Consider the following 27,794-nt stretch of genomic DNA (forward strand, 5'->3'; position numbering starts at 1 on the left):
GTTTATTTATTTCGCAAACAAAATTCAAATTCAAATCAATTATAACAGTTTTTCAAAAGCCAAGGTATCGATACTACTGCAAAGATGAAGTGAGTAGTAAATCGAACTATCGCCCCATTGAGCTGCAAGACATCGATACATCGTTGAGATAACGCTGCTATCAGCTGTTTATCATCAATCGACTATCAGCCTGGACCCCAAATAAGAATTCGCAATAAATCCGATTCGTACAAAATTCAAGTAAAAAGTAAATTGTAAATTGTAATCATGGCGAACCGTGCGCCGATGCTGCGAATCGGTCAGCAAGATCTGAAATGCCGCCAGGGCTGCGGTTACTATGGAAACACACAGTTCGATGGACTCTGCTCGAAGTGTTTCCGTGAACGCAACGATAAGCAGCGGAAAAAGCGTAAGCGTGGATCACTCGATTTATCTCTAGACACGACAATTAGTCACACTCTCGTGCTTCCCCTTTCTATCCTTAGAGAGAGCTAGCGAGTATCATGAAGCTGCCAATTCCGCTGGTGGATCGATCGAGCGCAGGTCGCCGCAGCATTCGCTCTCGCTGGACCGTGTCAAAAAGAAGCAGCAGCAGCAACAGCAGCACGAATCCGATTCCTCGCCAGTTGCCACAGCTAGCACCATGCCCCGAAAGAAGTTCACCGTGCCGGCTGTGCTCCAGAAGACACTAAAAAATACATTTCCTGCTGCTGTTGCACAACAACAACAACATCAGCCTCGCATTCCGAGTGCCACCGAATCGCAGTTTATGTTGCAGCTGCGTCAATTGCGTCTGCCGGACGATGCCAAGCGCAAGCTGAAGAGCGAGATACAGCGTTTGGATCACGAGATACGCAAATACATGAACAATCACAGCAGCAAGAATGTCGATGAACTGTCCGATCTTGTCCAGAATGCTTACACACGCTTCGCGGACATTGTGCATAATGATGCACGCTTCGAGATCGCAACGAACGAGGATCGCGAGAGTGCCATCGATTTCTTTGAGAAGGTCGTCATGACACAGAATCACAAGTGAGTTCCAAAAGTTCTCTGCTCAAACTTGCAGACAAACTGATATCTCTTCTCTTGCAGCTTGCTCTTCAGTCCATATTTTACCACTGATGAGGAGAGCGATATTAAGGTGCAGAAGCGCATACGACAACTGAGCTGGATAACATCGAAGCATCTCGATTGCAGCATTGATGAGGTGAACGCGGAGGCGAGGGATTTGGTCTACAATGCCATCTCGGAGCTGGTGGGCATCGATTCGTATTATTCGCCGCAGGAGAAACTGTTGTGCACCGTTCGCTGTTGTCGCCACATTTTCGAGCTGCTCAAGAGCTCCAAGGGCGGACCTGCAAGTGCTGATGATTTCCTGCCAGCGCTAATCTTTGTGGTGCTCAAAGCGAATCCGGTGCGCCTGCACAGCAATTTGAATTTTGTGAATCGCTTCACGATTGCGTCGCGAGTGATGAGCGGCGAGGGTGGCTATTATTTCACCAATCTCTGCTCGGCCATTGCCTTCATTGAGAATCTAAACAATGAGAGCTTGAGCATTGGTGCCGATGAGTTTGAGTCTTTAATGTCGGGCGCCCAGGCCTTTAGCACGCCTTGGGAGAGTGCGTTGCTCGCCTGCGAGAGTCTGCATCTCATCTCGGAGAATATGAAGTGCATGGAACAGTTGCAGAAACGAAATACGGCGATTAGCAACGGGATCAAGGACTTTGAGCGCGAATTGCTTGAGTTTCAGCGTGAGGTGACGGAGAAGGTGGACACTGTGATGGCCAAGGCGCCACTAACACTGCTGCCCATTAAGACGCCGCCTCATCTGATTGCCCAGGCGCGTGCTCATTTGGCACAGGATGGCGTTGAGGCAGCCGTTGGCCATTATTCGTCCAATCTGCTGAGTGGCGCACACAATCAGCACTCGCTGATAGCCGCTAAGGGCAAGGAGAAGGAGAAACCTGTCGAGGAAGCCCAGTTGGAGGCGTCGCATACGCTCTCGCTGAAGGATACGAGTGTCAGCTCTGTGGGTCGTCTGTCGCCGCTGCATCATCAGTTGGCCCAAACGGATCAGTTGTTCGCCTCGCCCCTCTTCAACAATTATACGCCCTTCGATGCTGTATCGCTGCTGGAGGAATCCTCGGAGCATGCTGATGTCCTGATGCTGGGCCACGAATTCCAAGGTGGATTGACGAACATCAACTACGATTTCGATTTGTCCGATCAGAGTGGCGATAATAGCGTTGCCGATGATCCAAAACTGAATTTGGATGAATTTGATCCACTTGCGCAGCGCGGAATTCCAAAAGCACCCGTTGTAGCTGAGACCAGTGTGCTGGATACCACGTTGGATAGCTTGATAGACAGCGATGTGCCCGCCACGGGTGTACTTTTGCCATCCCCCTTAAAGCCGGAGGTGGCCAATTATCGGGGATTCTCCAATTTCGATATTCCAAGCATCTCGTGCAATACGGGTGACTTTAGTTCACTCAATCAGGATGTCAATGATCCCGGACAGCCAACAAATAATAAGTAAATGTCCTTCCTGCACCTAAGAACAAATTGTAAATAACGCTTGAATTTAATTGCACATATTTATTTGTATTATAAAAATAATTACTTTTAAGTATTTTATCCAAATGAAATAAACAAGTTGACACACGAAGCCAGAAGATATGAAATAATAGAGATGAAAAATAATAAATCTTATTACGCAATTATAAATAATATTATAATACTAATAAACATTTATTTCAAATGCTTTTCACTATTCAAAATAAAGATACGTTATTTTGCTTATCTCTCGATAAATCTAAAATGGCATCGATACATCGTATCGATATAAGCACTCTTGGACAATGCACTCAAAAGCTATCGATACTCTGAGGCTTCATTGCATGAGTTTTGTTCTAGCTCAAATTACTCTTGTTCAAATACTCAAAGCGTTCGGACGGCAATAGACTTGAAGTCTGAGCCGGCACAAAAATGACAACTGGAACATTTGTACTTGTTGCTGCCGCAGCGATAATCAGTCTGGTTGCTGCCTCAAGCATACCGGATAGTAATGGAGAATTGCCACATAATCCGCTGGAGCACGATTCGCTGCATGGAAAGCATTTTGATGCCGGTGAACACAATTCGCAATACGATCACGAATCATTTCTGGGCGCCGATGAAGCCAAAAAGTTTGACGAACTGACGCCGGAGGAGAGCAAGCGACGCTTGGGTCTGATTGTGGATCGTATCGATGCAGATAAGAATGTATTCATAACACTAGCTGAGCTGAAGGCGTGGATTCAGTACACACAACGTCGCTACATCGACGAGGATGTGAGTCGCATTTGGCGTCAACACAATCCGGATAACAATAAAACCATCAGCTGGGATGTCTATCGCAAGAGCATCTACGGCTTCATGGATACGCTAAGCAAGGAGGAATTGGAGCACGAGGAGCAGGGTAAGCAGCTGCAGCATCTTCTCATAGAATTGATCGATTAACAAATCAGAATTCTCGCCAGGCATTTCGTACAAGAGCATGTTGGCCCGCGATCGTCGTCGCTGGGCTGTCGCCGATCGGGATCTGGATGATAGTTTGACTATCGAGGAGTTCACTGCGTTTTTGCATCCCGAGGACCATCCCACCATGCGTGATGTGGTGCTGCAGGAGACCACCGATGATCTCGACAAGGATAAGGATGGCAAAATCTCTGTGGATGAATACATCGGAGACATGTATCGTCCCTCCGAACCCGATGAGGAGGAACCCGAATGGGTGCTCAGCGAACGCGAGTCATTCTCCAAGCATCGCGACCTGGACAACGATGGCTACCTGACCGAGAACGAGATCCGTCAATGGATATCGCCCAATGATTTCGATCATGCGGAGAGCGAGGCCAAACATCTGATCTTTGAGGCGGATGTGGACCACGATGAGCAGCTAACCAAAGAGGAAATACTCGACAAATACGATGTCTTCGTCGGCTCCCAGGTGACGGACTTTGGCGAGGCACTCGCTCGCCACGATGAGTTCTAAACAAAAAAAGCGAACCAATCTTTTTTCTAAGCTATAGTTAACAAAATCGCAACTCGAATGCCAAATAAATTGTAATACTTCTTAGCCATTTAAGTCACAGACAAACAACTCAACTTAACTCAAACCAACAGCAAAGTGCATTATAAACACAGACTTAACTTAAAACGGAATTCGTATTAATTTCATTTCAATTGATGTGCGTAGGAAAACAACCACGTCAGCCGCCAGATGAGAGACAGGCAGACTCTTTAATGATTGGTCCATGCGGGGTCGTTCTCTTCAACGGACACGTCATCTGAGTAGACGACCCACACACACACTCGCACACACACACACAGACTTGCTTGCATACATTACACACATGTTCGGACTGGCGGAACATAAACATAGAAATGCTTTAAGTTGTTGTTGTTGTTGTTGTTGGTTCGGCTGTGTGCCCGATTAATTTCCAGCTGCGAGAACATTCCATCATTAAGAAGCAGCAGCAGCAGCAGCTGAACTGATTTGCTGCCTCTTCCATTTTGGTATTCAATTCTTTTTTGCTGTGATAAGCATTTTTGTTCAATGATAGCCCCAAGCTGAAATTGAAAACCAACATGAGAAATTCAACCCAACCAAAGCAAGACGAACTTCGGATACTCTTTATAAATATGCTTCATTTACTTACCCAATAAATAATGTATTTATCCAAGCATTATACGAGTTTTAACTTTGAAAATAAAGAAAGTTTTCAATTATTTTTGTAGTCTTCCGATGTCTTGCTAATTGTCGCAGGCATTATAAATGAGTTTGTTTGTGATATCAATGAAAACAATAAAGTTTCTCACACAAGAACTCATTTCTCGAACGATAGTTGTAGCAGCTATATGAATTAGTGCTCCGATTTGACTGATTTTCACATATGTACTACTTAAAAGTAGAAGACGTATGTGTTTCAAGTTTCAAGAAGATATCTTGCATAGTGGCTGAGTTCACATAGTTAGCTGAATAGTCGGATATGCCTTATCTCCTTATCAATTCAGCTATTAACGCTAAACAAAAAAAAAAATATATATATATATTAAATTATTTCATATTAATATATATATAATAATAATTATTATACATATTTTAAATTATTTTTACTCGAGCGATGTTTTCTTTAATTCAAAAATTCAAAGACTCTCAGCAAGCGCATCTAAAAATACAGAAAAAAACGTAGACCTGTTGAGGTCGCTGAAAATCGCACATGTCTATATATATATACATATATATATAGTATGAATTTACATATAATTATTATATATATATATATATATATATAGCTTGCTTGATAGGGGTACTCAACACTCAACATGTAAAGACTTATTATATATTGTTTTATGCTTTATTTTGACTTCCATTGACACATTTATGTATATGTTTGTTATTAATTTGTTTTGCCCGTTTTTGAATATTTAAAAAGTATTCAAAGTTTCAGTTGTTTGTATTTTGTTTTTCATTTTTCTTTTCTCTTTGTGTATTTTAAATCAGTACATGTACATAGTATACGAAGGACTTTATCTTATATATGTATGTATATGTATGTATGTATGTATTTTTGTATGTATGTATGCACCTGCTGAAACTAGCAATTTTAAAAAGTTCTTTTCGTTCCGCAAGTATTTTTTGTTCTTATTGGAATTATTTTGGTTTTTTGGATGCCTTTTAGGAAATGTAGCATCATGTCATACATCAAATTGCCAAATATATATATATTTATATATATATATATGTGTGTGTGTTTGTGTATTTGTTTACTTCTGCTTCATTTTATTTAGCTGCAATTCATACCTAATCTTTGCCATCCTTCGATTCAATTCAACATCTAAATACAAAAGTTTTTTTGTTTTTTGTTGAGTTTTTCTGTGTTTTTCTTTCGGTTTGGTTTTGTTGTAAGTGCAATGGAACGTTTTTACTGGCTGCTTCGAGTTGCTTGCGACTTCCTCTTGCCACAATCATCTCTACATTGTGTATTTATGCAGTTGCGACTTATCGGCTCCTTACATATACAATTTTCATTCAATTACAGTGATCGCTCGCTAAATGGATTCGTTGATTGGCTCAACTCAAAAATGTGTTGAGTTATTTAAACTTTGTCAAATTCGAAAATCGACCAATTTTTACACAAAAATACATATTATAACAATTAAACATTTTCTCAAAGTGGAAATCCCTTAATTCAAATTATGATATATGATAACAAACAAGGTGAAAGAGAACTTTTTATAATTTCATGTGGAACATAGAGTTCTCCACTTCGAGCAACCACTGTAAGTTCTTTTCAAGTTCTTTTTTTTGGTTTTACAACATTAATTTTTAATTAACTTTTAGTTCAAATTAATGCACATGGTTGAAATTAGTATGGGGGAAAAGCATGTTTGCAAAAATATGTATTATTATTATTATTAATATTATTGATAAACAATAAACACACGTAACGAACAAAAGACAAACACGACAATCAATCAAAAAGTTAATGACAATTTAACAGAAGAACTAGAGAAATGTTTGAGTTCGAAAATTCGGGTTTTTCTTCGAGTTGGGCAAGTTTTTTAACAAAGCAAAAAATACAACTGGACTCCTCTCTCCTTCTCCTTCTTTTTCTTTCTCTCTCTTTCTATCTCTCGATCTCTCTCAGCCTGCTGGCTGCTGGCTTAAGTTACATAATTGTTATTTAGTTAATAATATTACGTTATTAAATAGACTTGACGACAAATACAAATACAATGCTTCGTGGGTGTGTTGTGTGTGTGTGTTTGGTGTGTGTGTGTGTGCTGTGTATGTGTGTGGTGTGTGTGTGCTGTGCGTGTGCTTCTTAAAATTAGAGCAATGTGCATTTACGCTTGGATTTGGGCTGCAGAACGGGACACAAAACCGATCTGATAGCCTCATCGAAAACGGTCTTCAGACCCTTTTGCGTCAGTGCCGAGCACTCCAAATATTTGACAGCACCGATCTCCTTGGCCATGGCCAGACCCTGGGGATAGGTGATGGGTGCCAGCTTCTTGTCGCGCAGCTTCTCAATCGTGTTCTTATCGTCACGCAAATCCAACTTGGTGCCAACAAGGATGATCGGTGTGCTCGGACAATGATGACGCACCTCCGGATACCATTTGGCGCGCACATTCTCAAACGAGGCCGGATTCACCAGCGAGAAGCAGATGAGGAAGACATCCGTCTGTGGATACGACAATGGACGCAAACGATCATAATCCTCCTGTCCGGCCGTATCCCACAGACCCAAATTAATCGGTTTCGCATCGACCATCACATTTGCCGAATAATTATCGAATACGGTCGGTATATATTCGCCGGGAAATGCATTTGTCGTATAGCTGATGAGCAGGCAGGTTTTACCCACTGCACCGTCGCCAACAACAACACATTTAATCGCCTGCATATTTGTTGCGTTTGCTTTGCTTCTTGTTTTTGTAAATTAGGGTGGTGGTGTTGGCGTTGTTGTTGTTGTCGTTGCTGTTGTTGTTGGGCGAGGGCTGTTGCTGCTGCTGCTGAGCTGCTGATGCTGCACTGTCGGCTCCTTTGTACAAACAACGTTAATCTTGTGCTAATTATTGCTTCTGGTTATTTGTCCCAGGCGTCGCGCGTTTGTTCTTATTGCGTTTGCGAAGCGCGTTTTGTGCGTTTTTTTGTTGGTTTTTTGTCAGGCAAAAAATAATTTTCTGTGTACTCTGATATCGTATCGATAACCCAACGATACCTTCAGCGAATTAATCATTGCCACTTAGCGATAGTATCGATTTCGTTGGGTGTGCATTTACTAGCATCGATATGGGTTTATTTAAACTGCTTGGTGGTATTCCCATTTTTAAATAATCAAAAGAAATGTGAAAACATATGTTTTTGGTATCTATGGTATTCCCATTTTTAAATAATAACAAGCAATGGGAGTACGCAACGGTTTTCAATTACATATTGCACAAAGAAAAGTCTTAAACATATTATACTAACAATAATCCAATATGAAAATATTGAAATATTTAAAATTACGGCTGCCCTAGACTTCTCTGGCTGCTCTACTTTAACTTAAAACAACATTGAATTTAAATACTATTATTACTTCTAATCGATTTAATCGATATGTTCCACTGTGATTGCTGCACCGTATTTACCTATCGTTGCGGCGAATATCATTGTGAGCAGCATGCTCGCCGCATCGGCGAATGCAGTTGTTTCAGCGCGCTGAGCGAGGCAACAACGGCATAGTTTCGGCTGCGCTATATTTATTGCTTATTTATCACTTAAAACATAAACATTTGCTTGAAAAATTGATTGCTTCGCCATGTCTGACGTGTATATTGTATCTGCGGCCCGTACTCCAATTGGTAAACACTTGCTAAGCAATTGAAAAGCTGATGTAATCATTTTATCTAACAATGCTCTAAAAACTTTCTCTTTGCAGGCAGTTTCAATGGATCGCTTTCCAAACTAAAGGCATCCGATCTGGGCAGCGTCGTCATCAAAGAGGTGCTCCAACGGGCCAAGGTCGAGGCTCAACAAGTCAACGAAGTCATCATGGGCCAGGTAAGCAAATAAAGTTATCACAATAAGTTTCAATTGTTGCTTTCCGCTTGTCTGTCAAGTATCTTAATACCCTGCCACTTATGTGGCATGGGGTATATTGACAGTGTGGGAAGTGAGTAGAATAATGACTATTCAGTTGAGTAATGAGTAATCGAACAAATTGCCCCGTTCTTGTTATGTTCAAAATCGATAAATATCGATTTCTTGTTTTTTTGGCGATATGTAAATGAGCTAGAGGCTTTATATACTTTAAGTGTCTATTTTCCGTTTAAACTTCGCCTAGGAATAATTAATTTCCATCAATTCACTAGTTTTTCGTTATCGATAAATATCGATTAGATCGGGATTTGAGCATTATAAGCATACATTTCATTATATTATCTGAGATAGACATATAATGCCGTATAATTTGTGATTATTTATCGTTATCAATAAATTTCGATGAGAAAGTTGAGCCTTCACAAAATTTGTTACTAGGCAAATGCATATTTACAGGGTATCCTGTCCGTTCTCTTCGTTCGATTGGGGCAGATCTTATTGCGCATCGCTCGCTTGCATATTATTTGCATAGCTAAATTATAAATTTATCTATTATTTTCTATGCCAGACCTTGATTGCTGGGCAAGGTCAGAATCCCGCGCGACAAGCATCTCTGAAAGCTGGCCTGCCCATAGACGTGCCCGCCTACGGCATCAACATGCTCTGCGGCTCCGGACTCAAGTGGGTACACCCAGCTATGCAGCTAATTGAAATGGAAATTAATAAATACTCCGTTGCAGAACTGTTGTGTTGGGTTATCAGGCGATACGTGCTGGAGATGCACAGATTGTGATTGCTGGCGGACAGGAGAATATGTCGCTGGCGCCGCACGTGATGCATTTGCGTCAGGGCGTCAAGATGGGTCCCGGCACACTGGTCGATTCCATGCTCAACGATGGCCTAACGGATGCCATGGAGCAGATACACATGGGCATCACTGCCGAGAATCTGGCCGAGAAGTATGACATCTCCCGAACGAGGCAGGATGCCAGCGCATTGGATTCGCAACAGCGTGCGACACAGGCCCAGCTGGCTGGCCACTTTGAGCGGGAGATTGTCGCCGTCGAGATCAGGGATCGATCGGGCACGGAACTCTTTGCCAAGGACGAGTACATCAAGACCAACTGCAGCATCGAGCAATTGCAAAAGTTGCGTTCCGCTTTTAAGGATGGCGGCACCGTTACTCCCGGCAATGCATCCGGCGTTAATGATGCCGCCGCGGCCGTGCTCCTCATGTCCGGCGAGCAGCTCAAGCAACGCAATCTGCAGCCGCTGGCCAAAATTGTGGGCTGGACACAAACGGGCCTCGAACCCAACTTGATGGGCCTGGGTCCGGTTAGCGCTGTGGAGGCATTGGTATGCGTAGTAGAAGGTTGAGGAGTCATAACATCTTCTAACCTGTAACCTTTTCTTGTCCTCAGCTCACCAAGATTGGCTGGACACGCGACGATGTGGATCTGTACGAGCTGAACGAGGCATTTGCCGCTCAATCGCTGGCCGTGGTGCAGTGCCTCCAGCTGGATGCCAACAAGGTGAACATTAATGGTGGCGCCATCGCCTTGGGTCATCCCATTGGTGCGTCGGGTGCCCGTGTTCTGGTCACCCTGCTCTACGCGCTGGAGCGCACCGGCGGACGACGTGGCATCGCCTCCCTCTGCATTGGTGGCGGCATGGGCATAGCCCTGGCCGTGGAGCGCATCCTCTAAACCAGTCAAAGATCATCGAGCTATAACTCTATATATATCCGTAGTCTTTGATGTAAAGTTTCCATTTGGTATTCGGGTTTCTTTCTTGTATTATTCTCTGTCACAAATATTAATTTAATTTATACTCTTTGTAAATGTCTCAAATTCAGTAGCGAATAGCATCTATATACGACAATAATACGCCATGAACAGCTTTATAGTTTATCTAAAAGTTTTCCAACTTCTAAATATGTAAAAAACGGTGTTGGTTATTAAAATGTGAATGAATAAATCAATTTTTATGTGTATTATAAATTTATATGAAAATATGAATTTGATTTGAACTGGAACTGGTTTAATTTACACTTGTTAGCACTGTGTTTAGTGCGTTCAAGTACAGTGATCACTCGTCGAGCAGTAACTGCAATTTTTAATCGAAAAATTCTTATTTTGTGCAATATTTTTTGTCATTTAAATTAAATTCGAAGTAGATTTGTTTTTAATACACTTGCAGAGGATATAATAATTTTGTCGTTAATTTTATAAGACACTGTTCGAGATGTCTATAATCATATATTATATATATATTCGTGATCAGGTCTACTAGTCTATCTTTCTATCTGTTTTTCTCTTTAAGCTGGTCTCTCAGTTTTAAAGCTATCTTGATGGATAACAATAAATGATCAGCATCTGATTAAAATATTAAATCGAATTTATAAATTTAAAGTGAAGTTTATAAATGGTTTCGACTTTGGCAATTAGAATGAATAAATAACTCATATTAGAAACATTTGTTGTTTATTGTATAAACGTTGAAGCTACAAGTTTTGTTTCGCATTTATTTGTTTATTGAAATGCATTTCACTTATTAACAATTTGGTTTTAGTTTAACGAGTTAGTTTCAACAAATGGAAAAACAAGCGATTTTTACAAATGTATTTGTCCGCATTTATTTTTGGCTTGTTTAGTTAATTAGTTAATATTAGTAATACCACAACTGGAATTTATGTTTACTTTATACTTTATATAAATTGAAAATCTTTTTTAAATTTGCATATCCCATTTTGAAAAACTTAAATTGTGTTTTTCTTTGGTTGTGTTTTCTTTGGATATCATTTACAATCTTAGACATATGTATAGTCATATATATATATATATATATATATATATATATACATATATATAAACAATTTAGAATCTTTTGCTTATTGCACTTTTAAAATTTTGCTGTCTTATTTGGAAAACTGACAATTTTCTAAATATTTGCATCTTTTGTAGAGTGTTTTCTGAGATTTTCGAATCGAATACAGTTTTAGATATCTATATGGTCTTATATATATGTATATATATATAGAATTTCGAACTGTTAATTTTTGTATTATTGTACTTTTGAAAGTTGTGTGTCAAATTTTGAGATTTTCTTTTGTTGAGAATGTTTTTTGTAGTTGTTGTTTGGATTAAGCTCCGACATTGCCGCCATGCCAGCTGCTGGTGAGATTGCTGTACTCCAGTTGCTCTGGCGGAGCCGGATAGAAGCCATTGACGTTGGTGCAAATGAAGCGTTCCTGCGGCGACTTTTGGGCGATTTGATCCATGGAACTGACACAGAGCTGGGCATAGTTGGCAATGAAACCGGACCAAATCGTTGGAGTGTTGCCACTGATGAAATACGAATCCCAGAACTTGGAGTTCAACACAGAGCGAAACTGATAATCCGATTGCTCGAGCAGAAACAACTCCTCAGCGATGGCAACCGTATCGAAATCGCGATGCTTGACCGGCGTATAAATATCCTGGATGATATTGTCACCAAAATAGAGTGCTCGAGCATTGCTGGCATCCTTGCCCAACAGTTTGGCCATCGTCTGATGCAACTGATGCCAATTGCCCTGGGAGTAAATGTGGCCCGCTTGCAGATCCGTCTGCAGACTGATCTCGCTGCCCGGCAACTCCTGCTTGGCCTCCTCGTCGACGCGTAGAAATGGACGCTGCTGTGTAAAGAAACCCGGTTTCTTGGCGTACGTCCCAATGAAGTCGAACTGATGTTGCCAGTCTGGGCCCAGTGCATGTGTCGCTGTCAAATTGGCAAAATCAATGTTGGAGCCGGTCAAGAGGAAGGTCTTCTTGCCCATGGCACGCAACTGTTGCAGCCACTCGAGCAACTTGCCACTGCTGGGCAGCACATAGCGTTGCGGCTCGGCACGCATCGCCTTGAAATACAAGCTCTGATCATTGGCAAAGTTATCCCGAGTGTAGTTGTGCATGAGGGCATCCAGCAGATCAGGCCACACCTTATAATCCCTGCGTCCACCGCCTCCCTCATCCTTGTCCACAATATCCACGGCCTGGGCGAAGACCATGGCAGACGGCATATCAAAATAGTCGAGCAGGGTGCGCATCTGATTAGAAGCGGGACCATTCCACGTCGACAGCGGATCATTGCAGAAGGCGGTGGCAACATCCCAGCGTCTCTCGTTGCCATAGATGGCCACGATTTCTTCGTCGCTGAGCCGCCGAGTGCCGTGCGACGCACGCAAAATAGACGCCTCGTTGCTCAATTTGAGTATGTTGCCACGTGACCCATCCAACATCAGACCCTTCTGCAGGAAATCCATGTCCAGCTTCTGCTCCAACAGTTCCGGCGGATAGTTCTTGTTCTCCACCAGATACTGTTTGAGCGCATCGTAAATCAGCATTGACATCTCAAACAGATCGTAGCGCAACAGTGTCCCATCCAGATCGAAGCCAATTATATCGTAGACCATCAAATCCAACTCCTTGCGCAAAGAATTCATAATTGTGCTTGCAGAAAAACGTGAATGTCTTTGCGTATGTGTGTGTGCGAACAGCTGATTAATTCGCCGCGATTGTGTTCCTTCGAGCGCTTTATGTAATTTCGATAGAACATCTTTTTGGCGCTGTGCTGTTGTTGCTACTGCAGCTGCACGCATGCTGGATGTTAGCTGACTTACACCCGTTCGCCAGACGCACCCATGCATTATTCTCGTTTTGTTTTCTTTACAATGTGGCTTAAAACATGTCCGTCGTTGTACTTTATTTAATTTTAATTATGTTTCTACATTATTCTTTTTCGTGTGTGTTGTTCATAAGCAATGCAAGAACATCAAAACAATCGTTGGTATTATCGATAGTCAGAAGCAACGCTGTGTTACGGTTCAGTGTCACACATTTGACCAATTTAACGACTATCGCACTGAATAATGGTAAACAAAAAAATTGATTATTGCTGTTTAGTTTTAGTGAGTAAATATGTTATAGTCTTTACATTGTCGCTCACTTTGTTTACACTTCATTATACACGCTTTTAGCTTGAGTTAGTCTCGATCGTGCTGCTATCGATAGTTTACTTACAGTTCATGCACTTGGCATAGTTATCGATGTGCTTGCGCTGTTAACATCCCTAGTTTTTACCATAAACAAAAACAACATCAAACGGGTTGGACGCGGTTGCGGACGGTAATTCGCGTGAAATGTGTTGTTGTCTTCTATTCAAACAAATGGCCGCCGACGCGTGTTAAATGTTTTTTTAAATGCAAAAATGTTCGACAACGTATAGATTTTAATTCTTGATAAATCCTTGATTTTGAATTTAAAATCCCAGTAAATGCAAAAAGCCGTTTTGCTTTTGCATAAGCATATGTATATATATGTGTGTGTGCGTGTGTCTCTTGAAGTTATCGTTTCTATGAGTGTATTAGTGTCGACAAAGTGCATGTGCACGGAAGGAAATAAAGTGCCGCAAGCGACAAGCGTAAAACAAATGTGAAAATCTGTGCAAATTGTGTTTTGTGTTTAAATAAATAGTGTGCATTAAGCTGAATATAAAAGCATAAATCCACAACACAACCAAAGCAAAAGTATCGAAAATACACAAACACACACACATACTTCGAAAAAAAAACCGACTGCAAATGCAGTGCGTGTAATCGTGTGTGTGAGTGCGACAAATTCGCTCTGTGCTTGTGTCTGTGTGTGTGAGTGAGTGAGAAGAGGAAGAGGCACAGAAGAAGTTTGCTTTGCTTTGCTTTATTTTTGCATTTGATTTTGCGGGGTTCAAATTCCAATTTGAATTTGGTTTTGTGTTTTTGCTGGTTGCGCATGCGTCGCCGCATTGAAAAAAAAAAGTCTCGTGTTGCTTGTAGCCGAAATTATTAAGTAATTCAACGAAGCAGCTGCTGCAATAAATAAGGTAAGCAAAACTGAAACACTTGCTAAAAAAAGAACTTTTTGCGAAAAGAGAACAGCAAATATAATTCACTTCCCATAAATAGCAACTGCAGTGGCAAAAAAAATGACTCCATATGTGGTGTGTGTGTGTGTGTATGTTTAGTTTGCTTGCTACTCTTCTCTGGCATTTGGTTCTTTGGCTTTTCTTTTCTATTTCGCTGCTTGCGGGCAACTCTTTTTTTCTTCTTTTTTTGTTCTGACTACTTTGCCAGTTACGCTTATTCGCTTGTTTTGTGTTTTACGCCATTGTCTTAGCATTCGCTTGGGCAGTCGCTTTGCTGCTGCTTCTTCTGCTGCTTCTGCTTCTTCTGGTGCAATTGCATTGAATTTTAATCCATATTTGGATGCATTCAGCTGGCAAAATGTACTCTGTTTATTTTTTTACAACCAGCAAAATCACAAAAAATAACGCGATTACTTAAACTGTAATATTTAGTTATTATATTTTTGTGAAGTTTTTGTTGATTTTCCACACAAATCAAACAGATTTGGTCTGCTGAACGCAGCCGTTTTCTTCTATTTCGTTTTGTCTATCTTTGCAAGTGTGTATATGTGTGTGTATTGCGTTTGCTATCTACCGTTATGTTCGATTGCGATTTCGTAATAACTTTGAATTTGTCCGCCGACCGCCGACTGCGATAATATTATTCGCTTGCTCTCTTTCAGACATACACTTGCATTTATATGTGTGTCTGTATGTGTATGTTTGCGCATAACTGTGCAACGGCAGTTGTTGTTATGCGTGGGCTGCGCTTTATTTATCTGTGCATGTGTTGTGTGTGTGTCTATCGATTGATATCAGCTGCAAACACTGCGTGGGCCACAAAGCAATTGAAGCAAGCGATTGATGTAAATGTTAATGTAATAAAATATTCATGAAAAAATCGAAGAAAGTGAAAGAGAAGCAGCACGATAATATTTACATTATTTATGTGACAATAGTTTCAAGGACATTATGCATTTTTTTATATAATTGATTTAAAGCATTTTCACTACAAGTAAATAAAATTCAAATTTATTATCTGTTTTACCATATGCCGTTATAATTGAACTATTAAGTGCTCTCTTCACACACACACTCTGCTCTGTTCACCCACATCATTTCACACTTATCTCTTCACTTCATAAACAATCCTGCTGTGATATTTCCTATCTATTTGTTTTTCCAGCTGCGTCGCTTCAGTTTTTTGTTTGTTTATGTTTTTGCATAATATATTTACATATATTGATGCCTTAAGCAGCAGACGCTAGAGAGCGACACTTGAGCAACGCAAGTGAGCTGCACTCTTCTAACACTTGTTGTTCTCTTGGCCCTATTCTAATGGGAGCATGAGAGCACTTCCAGTGTCGAGTCACTTTCCAAAAGAATCTCAAAGAGATGAATTTGTTATGCGCTTTTTTTTAACGGTTTTTAATGCATGGTTTATTGCTTTGTATTTTGAATGTGTGTTGTTGTTGTTGGTCGCTTTGGGCGCCTCGCTTTTGACCTGCTGACCCAGCAGACAAGAGATTCGTTTAGCGTTTGTGGCGATTGCAACAATACCATAAGCGCAAGAGTACGAGGGAGAGTGAGAGAGAGCGCGACTGGAATACCTTTTGCAGACTGCAATCAGAGTTGCAATTTTTAGCTATTTAATAGCTATTTACCGGCATGTTTATTAGCCAGAAATTTGGTTGTTAAAAATACATGTTTTTTTCGCTGTTGTGCTTAATAAAGATTACGAAGTTTTCTTGTTTTTTATTTTTATTAGCTGTTATTGGCTATTTTTTTTTTAGCAATTTTATTTATTTTCATTTCTTATTTGCATTTCCTTATCTTCGTCGAGGTCGTCGTGCCTTGCAGCAATACTCTAATTGAGGAAATTCATAGTTTTTTCCCACTGACCCAAAATGAAAAAAAAAAAATAAAATGCACAATAATATTTTCGATGTGCGTGGCCAAATTTCAGTGCTGAACTGCCTGAACTCACCCCTCCCCCACTCCCCTCCCACAATCTTGGCTGTGCCTTTGGGCCGGATAAACGTGTTAATGGCTTATTAGTTGCTGGCACGTTATGTTGAGCTGAAAAGGCAATTACACAAAATTGCTAAGAAATTAACGAGTTTTTTTCTTAGCTTTTGCGGCGGCAACCTCTTAACTTTTTTGGGCGTAGGCGGAGACACCTGTTTTAACCCTTTGACCAACAAAAATAAGAGGAATAATCGAATTTCTCATCAGCTGTTAATCGATTTTGTTCATCAATTGAATTTTTGGAGAGAGTTTCTTGCGGCAACAGGAAGTGGCAACTAATTGCAACTGAAATGGGTTTAAGATACATATTTTTGGTATATCTCTTATATCTATAATTATGTGTGTGGAGAAAAGATGATGCGTGAGAATTTGAAAGACTTTAATCCATAAATCGATGAGTTTGAAAAAGAAAAACAAAAACACTCGACGAAAACAAGCTGAGACGTATTAATGTGGGTCAAAGTATCTCCAGATAAGCATTACAAGTGGATTTCAATCGAAAATGTGTGCGGGTTAAATGAATGAAAGTTTACTATATAGAGTAATGTATATAATAAATGTAGGTGAGCATGCAATGAATTGATTTCTTAGGGGAATGCAATCTGTAATGTATTTATATTTACAGTATATGTATAATAAAATATATATGTATAGAGTAGGTGTTTACTATATCTAAATAAACTTGCAATCTAGACAAATAGAATCTAAACTATCTCTATGTCTATGTATATTAATACCTAAATTCCATTTGTTTACTAAATCTATATATATATATATATCTATGCAATCAATCGATTTCTTAGGGGAATAAAATCCTTTTCATATCTATAACTATATATATCTACACAATATCTAAATTTGTATCTATAGTAAAGATTCTTACACAATCTGTATACAGGTCCGTAGCTACACCACAGTTACTTAAATCTTCATTTTGAATTGACCCTCTTTATAATCAAAAATCTTTTTTAAAGCTTCTTTTTGCTGAATCTCATAGTGCCTATAAAACTTCAACTATATTCACACTTAACCCTTCATTTCTACTATTCTTGATTTGAGATTTCTTTTATATATTGCTTGGATGGCTGGCTGGCGATCTTAGCGATGCATGACTCATTAAGAATTGTGCTTGGGCAATTCTTGATAATTTACACATTCGCTTAACTGTTTAAGTCCAGCAATCAATTCCGCAACATTTACTTTGCATAAGCATAAACTCAGCAATCAGCAGCCCCCCTTCTCGCTCCCTTCTCACTCTTCCCCCCATATTTGTTTGCTTCTTGCAATTGCGTTAAAAATAACATTTTGTTTACATTTGAAAGCATCAAACGAAAAATCAGTTTGAGTACATTTTTGTTAAGTGCTTTCCTCTCTTCCCTTCCTTTGGCAAATGGCAGCACTTAAGAATTGTTTGCAATTATCGACAAGTTGGCAGCTCCCCCGTTGCGCAGATTCAAACTGTACTTGATATTTGTTGTTATTGTTGTTTTTGCTCTTTGCTTTGACTGCAGTCCCGATTTGTTGTGTGCGATTATTGTTTGACCTCCTTTTGATTTGTTTACAACGTTTCGTTGGAAAACGGGAGGGGATTAAGAGGGGGTGCTGGTGTAGTTGATTTCGTGGAAGGTGTAAAATGAATAGCGAACCGTTTAGCTGCCGTTTCTGTTGTTGTTGCTGCTGCTGCTGCTGCTTTGTTTTGTGGCGCAATATTTGACCCAGCTTTTGACTAGAAACTGTGAACCAGTCTTAGACTCCCTCTAACCCTCCTCCTCTCTTTCACTCTCTTTGTTTTATCTCACTCGTATTTTTTCACACATTTTCCGTTTTGTTTTGATTATACTTGTAATGCGTTTGGCTTTTGGGTTTGATCGATGTCTGCTATATCATTATCATTTTCCCATCATGATAATTACCATCAAAAAATTATTTGTATTATCTTCATTACCCAAATGAATTTTGTGGTCTTCACTTTTACTTTTATTTGCCTGTTTGTCGACATTATTTTACTTGAGGGATTTTTTTTATTATTGCATTTTTGCGTATATTTTCGTTTTTATTATTGGAATTGCTTCTGCTCCTTTGGCATTTTGTGTCAAAATATTGAACCCGCCCAGCTCCCGCCCTGCATCTCCCTGTCCGCATCCTCATCTCGCCTAATAATGTCCGCATTGTTTGCAGCTCATTAATTTCCCAAAGGTTTTATTTTGTATTTTTATCTGCATTTCCGTATCGGTTTTTCTTTTCGTTTTTCTTATGCTTTGCCTTGCACGCACATGCAACTGTTTCTTGTTATTGTTGTTGTTGTTATGGTTGTTGTGTTGGGAATACCCTTGTTTTTGTGGCCAGTTGCATTTGATTTGTCATGCATTTGGAATCACGTGTTGTGCATACTAAGCATCCTCAGCTGGAGTTGATTGATTGGTTTAAGTATTTTTCTTGAAGTTTTAACTACACATTTTTCGACTAATAACTAGGTAAAATGAGTTAGTCGAGTGAGTGAGTAATAGTTGGTTCAAATGAAAATTCGTTTTAGTTTAGTTTAGAATGTCTGTGTTCCTCATGGGACTTTACAAACTTTAGTTTCTTTGTGGTAGTTTTGAGAACTTATATATCAAATTTATTAGAGATTATTATACATTTTGTAGCTTTCTATGTTTACGTTTTAAACTCTTAAAAATCAGTCTCTCCGTCAGCATAAATAAGTAAATAAATCCCCAAAGAAGATTTACATTTTTCTCTCCAAAGAGCAATCAGGTGTTGGCTTTGCATAGTTGCACTTTTTTCTCACTGCTGCACTTGTGACTTTTCTTGTAAATTTCACCGCTTGCGTGTTTGCACAGTTGGTGTTGTTGAGGGAGGGGCACAGTGAAGGGGGTGCAACAAACAAGCACGCCTACAAATTGTGTCAAATGTTGCAAAGCACTTCGCTAAACGATCTTTAAGCCAATATATATTGAATGAATGCTGCCGGCTGCTAAAGTCAACCAGCAGCTGGAATTAATTGAGCTCATCTTGAATGTGGTTCGAATCGAATTGAATTGAATCAAATGGAGTTGAGTCGAAATAGACCCTATTTATAATGCTGCTGTCAACGTTTGTTGTTTGCTGCCAGCCTTTTGTTGTGCATACAAAATTAACCTTGAAATGTATAAAACTCAAATTAATTTCAAACCGGTTAACAAATACTTTTCCGTCTCTTTTTAACCACGTTTTGCTTGCTTTTCTGTTGTTGTTCGAATAGTTTCGCATAATTTTATACAAAAAGTTGGCGACGCATTCTTAAGTGTTGTGGGGAGGGGAGCGGCTCAATTTGTTTTCATTTCTGAATGGTTTATTCAATAAGCGGCTTTAGAATTATTATAATTTTGTTTTTATAAATGAAATATCTTTTATAAGCTAAACATTTGATACGTGTTTGTTTTTTTTTCCTCTTCTGCAAAATGAAACATTTATAAAAGATTTAGATTTGATTTTTTGCGAAATGAAGTAAGCTGAATATTTAATACCCAAATTAGTTGACTAATTTGAACTAAGTTTCTGAAGATTTTGTAAGGCCTTTATTCGAGGTTGATTTAGATTAAAATCGCTATATATCATATATAATTTATTTCATAATTTAATATATTCAAAATTCATTTTTCTAATCTGCCTCCTATTAATATAACAATATGGCAGAAATAACCCCAACTCTAGAAGTTTACCAACACTGCATATTGAGGTCGGGAATTTATATAAACCCAAGCAACACACAAACTTATCCATTGTGAAATGCAAGCAAAACTATTTGGGACACGCGAATTTGTTGTTGCCATAAAAAATAAAGAGACTTTTTGTATAAAAATAGTTGCAATTAGTGTCTGAAATGTTTGCAGTTGTGTCCCCAAAAAAAATGTAGCCTTCCCCTGGGGAGGAGGAGAAGCATTGAAAACAAGTCCTTAACTTTTTGCGGAGTATTCGAAACATTAATCGGCATCATTAATAAAATTCCAAATAGCAGCTGCGAGTATTTTTGTGTGTATATATCAGATACATTTGCAGTGTGTGTGTGTGTGTTTGTGCATCTGTGAGATACTCGCGTGGCATCCACATCCACATCCACTTGAATGTGGCTGGAAATGAGCCAAGCCAATGGCGACACTTGCATTTTTCATTGCTTATCTTTAGAATGTGCAACTATTTTTGGTGTGTCTTCTATCTTCTATCTGGGAATGTCTAGCTGGGATATAACATACATCTCTTTAAGTGCTGTGTGTATGCATTTGTCTGTCTGTATTTGTTTCTGAATTAGGCACGCTGTCACATTGCTTTTGCTGCTGTTGCTGCGGCTCCCGTTGCTGCTGCTGGGTCTGGGCCTGGCATTATTTGGCTAGCTAACCTAGCTGAAGGCTTGCTGCATCTTGTGGATACATTTCGAAGCAAACTGCAGCGCATGTTGGTCTAAAAATAAACCAAAAGCCCTTCCATCAGCAAACAGCCAGCAGTAGTTGCAGCAACAACTACACTCGGAGAAAATGTGCAGCTTTCCTAATGCATATTTCCAAAAGATATTTTATTTAGTATATATCAATGCTGTGATATAGTTGTCACATATCACGTGAATATCAAGTTTAGCTCAGTTTATCGATAACTGCTCGATACAAATCGATTACCGATTGCAACAAAGTACGCACTTGTAAAGATGTAGCGTTCAATTTGCTGTATAACATACTCAGACACATTATTTATCAAGAAACACAGCTTTTAACCAAAAACCTTTTTTCATATTGAACAATTCAACTAAAATCAGAGAGTCTAGAATGTATATGCTGGATTAGAGCTTCCTAACTCATTTTTCAATTCTAGCACATATATAATTTCTCCAAGTGTAATAGTAATGGTGTGTAGTGAAAAGGGGGTTGTTGGGGGGGCCAGCATGGAGTGTTCCATTTTTATTATCAACTCGCCGTTGCTCATTTTATGCGCCTAGTTCGCTGCTGCATCTGCTTCTTCTTCTCGTTCATAATCGTCGAGAAATTTTTTATTCTTGTTCTTGGCCTCATCTTTATCCGCGCGCCTTTTTAATTGCTGCCTGCTCTTTGCTCTCTGTTTCTCTGCTGCAACCACAAGCGATAAGGCCTGAGGCAGCTTTCTTTTTTTCGTTTATTTCTTCTACAACTCAACTTGAAATCTTTTATATAAAGTTGCCGCCTATTATTCTTATTCTTGTTCTTCTTCCACTTGGGTGTTTTAAAAATAGTTCGAGTGCGCCACAGAAAATTGCAGATAAAGATGAGCATAATATTTAGGTTTACATTGAGTGTGGAGTGGGGGGGGGGGGGAGAGATCTCCCCACAATATTTTTTTTCGTAAAGTCAGCGAGTCAAGTCTTTTGCCTCATTTTTGATTTACGGCGCATTCCTCAAGATAAAATGCATAGCGGACGGGCTCGGAATTTATTCACAGGGCAACCGACCCCGTCAATGACATTAACAAAAAAAAGTTGAGAATATTTCTGTAGAGAATTCTTTGCTATGAGCCAACTAATTAAACAAGTTTTCATTACTTATGACGCTTTAAGTGTGAGTTTGTTATAAGTGGATAAGAAAGTGATCAAATCTTTAAAGGGGAAAGAAAAACACAGATAGAATAGAATTGAATTTTTGATAAAGTTATGCGATAGAATTTCGAGTCGGAATCTCGTTTCCAACTTTGAATGCAGTATTATTCTATGTCCCAACTCATGACTAGGAAACTCTAGTTTTTCAAAATCGGCTCACTTTTGACAGAGTTATGGCTGTGAGAAGTTTACATCCATCTTAAAATGGCATTTTTTGGGGAATCATTTTTATCAACTTGCCAATTTTAAATGCAGGATTATTCTGCAGGTCAAACCATGATTCAAAACCTTTCCTCATTTACCAAGCAGATAACGCAAGGAATCTGCGAATATTGAAATGGTTTACACACATTAAGGGATAATCAAGTAAAATTTATAATTTAGCAATTTGCACAAATTGCTGCTGCGGCAAACAATAACTTTCCATTTCTTTTACATAACGCGGACTCAAGTGTTGGCCACAAAATGAAATCCTCGCCAAAATGGATAGCCCAAAAAAATAAAAAAAAGTAAAAGTCGCCGCCAAAATGACCTTTGCGAGGTTTTGAAAACAGAGGCAGAGAGACGTTTATGAATGCGAATGTGAATCTTAATATTGCCACTGACCCGTGTCCAACTTGCAACCAGAAATGCTTTTGTTTTGTTTGCTTGGCATTGGATGCAACTCGAATATCCAAAATGTTGAATGTCAAATTTTGTTAACAAAAGCAAAGCGTAAGTTAGCCGGGCTAACAAGACAATTGTTGTTGCTATTCACACGCAGCCGCAGCAGCTATGAAGAATTTCTTTGTGTGCCTGGTTCAGATTTCCATTTCGCCATAATTTTGCACAGTTTTTCATACACTGTCTTTGTGGGTAATATAAACAAGTGGTTAACACTTATGCAACATGCGGCAGATGTTATTTTCTAGGTATTTTAAGATTGCTTTAAATGAATTGAGAGTGCAAGTTTTGTAGAGTTTGATGGCATCAAACTGAAACAGGAAACGCAATAGCAACTTTGTTCTCTATCCACAATTGTCTACCTAATATATATCCCAATATTTCTAGAGTCTTAGACTATTTTCAATAAATCGAGTGGTTTTTTTAAACAATTTTCTAGGGTCATAACAATATCCTACAAATCGAGCCTGTTTTTATCGATTTTCTAGTGTATTATCGCTCATAGTTTTGTTAGCCTAAACTATTTTCTAGCTTATACTCCTACATTTTCGTTGTTGTTATTGTTGTAGTTTTGCTGGCATTTCAAAGGCAGCGAAAGTCGCTAGTTTGGCAACGACTCATAGACGACGTCTGGGTTTTGGTCTTGGTCTTGCTCTGGGTTTGGACCTGGCCAAGGAGTCTGCTGCTGCTGCTGCTACAGTTTCTGTGTGTGATTTAATGCGCGACTTTTCGCTAGTTTGGGTTTCGCTCTTTTTTTTCCCATTTTTTTGTCGTTTTTTTTCGGCAGCTGCCCGTGGGCTGTGCAAGCTTTGGAGTCATTTGCATATCGCATGCACCATCGGCCATCGGAGCAAATAAAAATTTATGCAATTAAGCAAATCAGACGACGTCGACGACGAGAGACGCCACCAAAGCGATAACAAATGAACGCCAGATCCTAGCCAAAAAGTAAAACAAAATAAATAAACTCATGTCTAGCTATGCTCCTTATCGAGTTATCGTACAGGGGGCAGGACAGGGGGCTGTCTCTGGAGAATATGCCTTGGCGTTTGTTGTTTTTTTTGCAACAGGGCGTTACGCTTGGCTGGTTATCGCTGGAGCAAGCATTGTAATCATCGATTTTCGGGGCGATTCGCATTTGGAGCTCCTTCGGCAGCTGAGAGAAACATAAATTAAAAGCGCGCCGCATTTGTATGCCTGCCGCTCGTGTGGCATGTGAGCGTGCAACACGCCTCCTCCTAAGTGCAACTACCGTTTTGAGCTGCAAGCTGCAAGCTCTGCGAACTGAAACTAAAACTGTCGCTGATCGCATTTGCCACACGACGGTGTCCATCAATTCTTCACTTCACTTTCGTTTAGAGGCCAACATTTATCCATATATTATTACGTTGCATATAACTATATATATATATATTTTGTTAGTGGGTGTTTTGTTTTTTTGGAGCTCTTTATGTTGCCTGTTAATTTGGCTGTGCGCGGCATGTGAAAGTTAGCATGTCATGCCACAAATTGCACAAATGTGGCAGGGGTACAGGTGTAGACAATGTGTGTGAGTGTGTGTGTCCGCTGCGAGGGTTTAACATTCATTTTTTATACGGTGATTATCCTTTTAACCATGGTTTGTCCAGAGCACCAAACAAAATAACAATTTTCACCCACCATTCACAGCCCATAAATCATCTAAATGAGGCATTCAATCATCGTGACCAAACTTTGGCTCTTCAAAATAGATTGCAACTGGTTCAGACATGGAAAAACAAGGATAAAAATTGCACTTTTAATTCTGATATGCAAATATGGAAAGCTTAATGGCAAAGTCATAAATCTGGGCGAAAATACAGCTGAAGCCTGGCGGGGTTTGGTATAATGTTGGCAAAGTGTGTAAAGTTTTTAAGGAGATATCTCAGATTACATATGGTATATATAAATATATATATAAAGCTAGCAGTTAACTGATCACTCAAAAATTGAGTTAAGAGTTAATTGAGAAAAAGGAACTTATCGATAAGGTGCCATAAACTGTATTCCACATTTGAAGTTGCTAGTTTTAACGACTCGACTGTTGATGCTGATCAAGAGTATATATGATTGCTCAGATCGGAGATGTTTCCTCTTGCCAGTTGCACACATTTGCACAACTTCATTATAGTCCTTGTACCCATTTTCAATGACGTCATCTAATGGCGTCTATAATGTCTATGATCTCATTATTATATTACACAACTGCCTACAAATGGCATTGAAATCAGTTTTTATGTGTTTCCTAATTATTTGTTAGCACATCAACACTCGAATTGCTAATGCTGTCTGACCTCTTGCCCTATGCGCAACATTTGCAATTACTCAGCACTTTATTTTCAAATTCAATTTCAAGAGCTTAATAATGTCTCAATAGCAATGAAAAAATAAGAACACCACACCCAAAAAATCGAACACCAAGTCAAAAGAATTTCATGACATTTTTTCAACGTGTTGCTTTTAGCAGCTCCAAAAAAGCAACTCGACACATTTGTTCACACATTTTTGGCCAGCACTAAATCAAGCCAAGTTGCAGCAAAAGGGTGGGGGGAGATGGAGGTGCATATGCACCCAGGTGGGGCAAAGGGGACACATAAAACAGCCGTTAACTTGGATTCGTGTGACATTTTCTGACATTTAAAGTGAACATTTTTGACTTAAGAGGGGAAGAAACACCGCCCACTGTCTTATGGGGTGCCAATGAAGCGTGTAAATTGGGTCAACAACAGAATTGTGAACTAAAAATCAAAAGTTCTTTAGCCTAAATTATGTGCTGAGGAGCAGCGCGAGAAAGTGTAACCCAATTCAAAAGGAAGGCAGGTTGCATGCCTCGTTTTGTGTCCTACTTATGCAATCCCCCACTGACTTTCCAAAAAAAATCAACAGAAAAGTGTTGGCCGCAGGCGCAGGGCCTGCCCAGGTCATTTAACGAGCCAGCAATCGAAGCAATCGATAAATCGGCGATTGCCCATCCCTCTTCACGCTGTGGGGTAAACAGGAATCACTGGAATTATCGCATATTCCAAAGACTTGATATTTGCATTTGGCCAGCGCTTTTTGCCATAAAATAAAATGTGGCCAAGTGCAGCATGAAAAGCACAAAAAAAAGGAGAAAAACTACAGCCAAAGGAGCTGCTGAGCAAAGCAATTAGCGCTCTCCATTTACGACCAAACTGGCTGAAAAATGGGAAAAACTCTTCACTGGGTGGCTTAAGAACCGTTACGCAACAAATTTTTATGTTGCCATTGAAAACAAGCAAAGACTTCTACGACAACAACAATGACTGCTGTCTACTGACTGCGACTTGTGATTATGCCGCATAGATAAAGCGCACAATTTATGATGCCGCTAATCATCATCGACATCATGCCCCCGGAGGATGAGTCTTCAGTTGCTTGCTTAAGTTTGAGCACTTTGCAGTTATTATGTGTTAACTGATTTTGATTATCCTGTTGGCCTGGCCACATCTGTTACACACACACACACACACACATAATTGAGTGGCATTGGGGGATTAGATCGTCGATAAGGCTAGCTATAGACAAGTTGATTATAGACACTTATCAGGAATGAGAAGAGAAAAGAAAGGTGGGTTCATTTTTCCATTTTTTTCTTAACAAGTAAAAGGCGGTAGCAGAATCTTTGAAATGTGCGAGAGTTGCGCATAAATTAAAATAAAATGGTTCCCACTTGAGCAGAAGTTTAGTTTCTAGATTCACAATTGGTGAAATTAGTTAGAAAATGTTGCTCAATAATGATATGCTGAAAGTTCAGCAAATCTGGCACAAGCAATCTATGAAAGATGACTAATGTTAAATTCTTGATTAACGATCTTAAGTAATTCATAGTTTTAAGACTCGTAATAAGTGAGTTTAGTTAGAAAAGGTTGCTAAAATGAAGTACATGTAAATAATGATATAGTGTGGCATATTTAGGGCAAGCAATCAATGAATAATTGTTTATAAAGTGTTGATTAATGATCTTTAGTAATTTATAGTTCTGTAGAACACTTTAGTTTTTAGTTAAATTTATGATATATACTTAAATATTGATATATTTAGCAAATAATTAGCAATTTTGTGCAAACCCTTAATCATTCTTCATTTAGTGTTGATGAAGGATGTTTAGTAATTTGTAGCTTCTTTTTCTCAGGCAATCCCTCTTTTAATCTTCAATTACAAGTGAAGATCAACAATCTTAAGTGATTTATATAAGCTGTGCTTGAATAATGCATTTTCAAAATAATACAGTAGAAAGAAAAGAGTACTTAAATCACTTCCAGAAGTTCTGAGTTTTAGCTGTGCAAGTTTTTTCTGCGACCTGAGTCGAATATGATGTCAGCTAAATTGAGTAGAGTTTCCAATTCATAACAGCATTCTAAAGCGAAGATTATTATACTAGTCAGTTGATTTATGGTTTATTTTAATCGTTTTATTTCGATACTTAAATCTCTGATGCTAAGCCATAAAAAAATAGTTAAATATTAATGATCCTAGCAGCGTAATATACTCCTTTTAAATTCCTTACTGAAATTGATAATTATATTTCGCCATGAAGGAACTTTCATTTATCATGAATCGCATGTAATGAGATCAATCTTCACGCTACCCGCTACCCACTCCACACTCCCGACGACGATGACGATGGCGAGTGATCAATTGAAAAGATTCGCTTCGTGAAAAAGTGTGCAAAGAAGGAAAGTAAAAAGGCATCCTAGCATCATCAGTCATCAGTCAGATTGATATTAAGATAAGCATTGCAGTCGCCGCACAATGACGCTTGATTATGCAATGATCTGTAACCGCAGCTGACTGACTGACTGACTGTCTCTCTCTCTCTCTCTCTCTCTCTCTCTCTCTCTCTCTCTCTCGCACACACACGCTATTACTCTACACTCTTCTCGCTGTGGTCTGGCAACGCCCTCGGGCTAT

The 27,794-nt window shown here is 39.4% G+C and overlaps 5 protein-coding genes across 5 annotated transcripts; 3 read left to right on the plus strand and 2 right to left on the minus strand.

Annotated features, from left to right (window-relative positions):
* The first annotated feature begins 112 nt into the window (after positions 1 to 112).
* Positions 113 to 2,692, plus strand: LOC6556856 (rab5 GDP/GTP exchange factor). The gene is made up of 3 exons (XM_001983622.3): positions 113 to 409; positions 486 to 1,035; positions 1,096 to 2,692. Exons 1-3 carry the CDS (start codon positions 268 to 270, stop codon positions 2,540 to 2,542), a joined length of 2,139 nt encoding a protein of 712 aa, XP_001983658.1. The 5' UTR covers positions 113 to 267; the 3' UTR covers positions 2,543 to 2,692.
* Positions 2,693 to 2,885: 193 nt separating this feature from the next.
* Positions 2,886 to 4,204, plus strand: LOC6556785 (calumenin). Its single transcript, XM_001983621.3, has 2 exons — positions 2,886 to 3,463; positions 3,525 to 4,204. Exons 1-2 carry the CDS (start codon positions 2,992 to 2,994, stop codon positions 4,037 to 4,039), a joined length of 987 nt encoding a protein of 328 aa, XP_001983657.1. The 5' UTR covers positions 2,886 to 2,991; the 3' UTR covers positions 4,040 to 4,204.
* Positions 4,205 to 6,686: 2,482 nt separating this feature from the next.
* Positions 6,687 to 7,724, minus strand: LOC6556711 (ras-related protein Rac1). The gene has a single exon (XM_001983620.3). It carries the CDS (start codon positions 7,458 to 7,460, stop codon positions 6,882 to 6,884), a length of 579 nt encoding a protein of 192 aa, XP_001983656.1. The 5' UTR covers positions 7,461 to 7,724; the 3' UTR covers positions 6,687 to 6,881.
* A 468-nt stretch (positions 7,725 to 8,192) lies between these two features.
* LOC6556883 (acetyl-CoA acetyltransferase) lies at positions 8,193 to 10,645 on the plus strand. The gene is made up of 5 exons (XM_001983619.2): positions 8,193 to 8,403; positions 8,481 to 8,602; positions 9,210 to 9,322; positions 9,382 to 9,997; positions 10,063 to 10,645. Exons 1-5 carry the CDS (start codon positions 8,361 to 8,363, stop codon positions 10,345 to 10,347), a joined length of 1,179 nt encoding a protein of 392 aa, XP_001983655.1. The 5' UTR covers positions 8,193 to 8,360; the 3' UTR covers positions 10,348 to 10,645.
* An 875-nt stretch (positions 10,646 to 11,520) lies between these two features.
* Positions 11,521 to 13,412, minus strand: LOC6556795 (5'-nucleotidase domain-containing protein 1). Its single transcript, XM_001983618.3, has one exon. The coding sequence runs from the start codon at positions 13,323 to 13,325 to the stop codon at positions 11,784 to 11,786; it is 1,542 nt and encodes a 513-aa protein (XP_001983654.2). The 5' UTR covers positions 13,326 to 13,412; the 3' UTR covers positions 11,521 to 11,783.
* Positions 13,413 to 27,794: the final 14,382 nt, after the last annotated feature.

This window comes from Drosophila grimshawi, unplaced genomic scaffold (assembly GCF_018153295.1).
Source record: "Drosophila grimshawi isolate 15287-2541.00 unplaced genomic scaffold, ASM1815329v1 contig_44, whole genome shotgun sequence".
Classification (NCBI taxonomy): Eukaryota; Metazoa; Arthropoda; class Insecta; order Diptera; family Drosophilidae; genus Drosophila; species Drosophila grimshawi.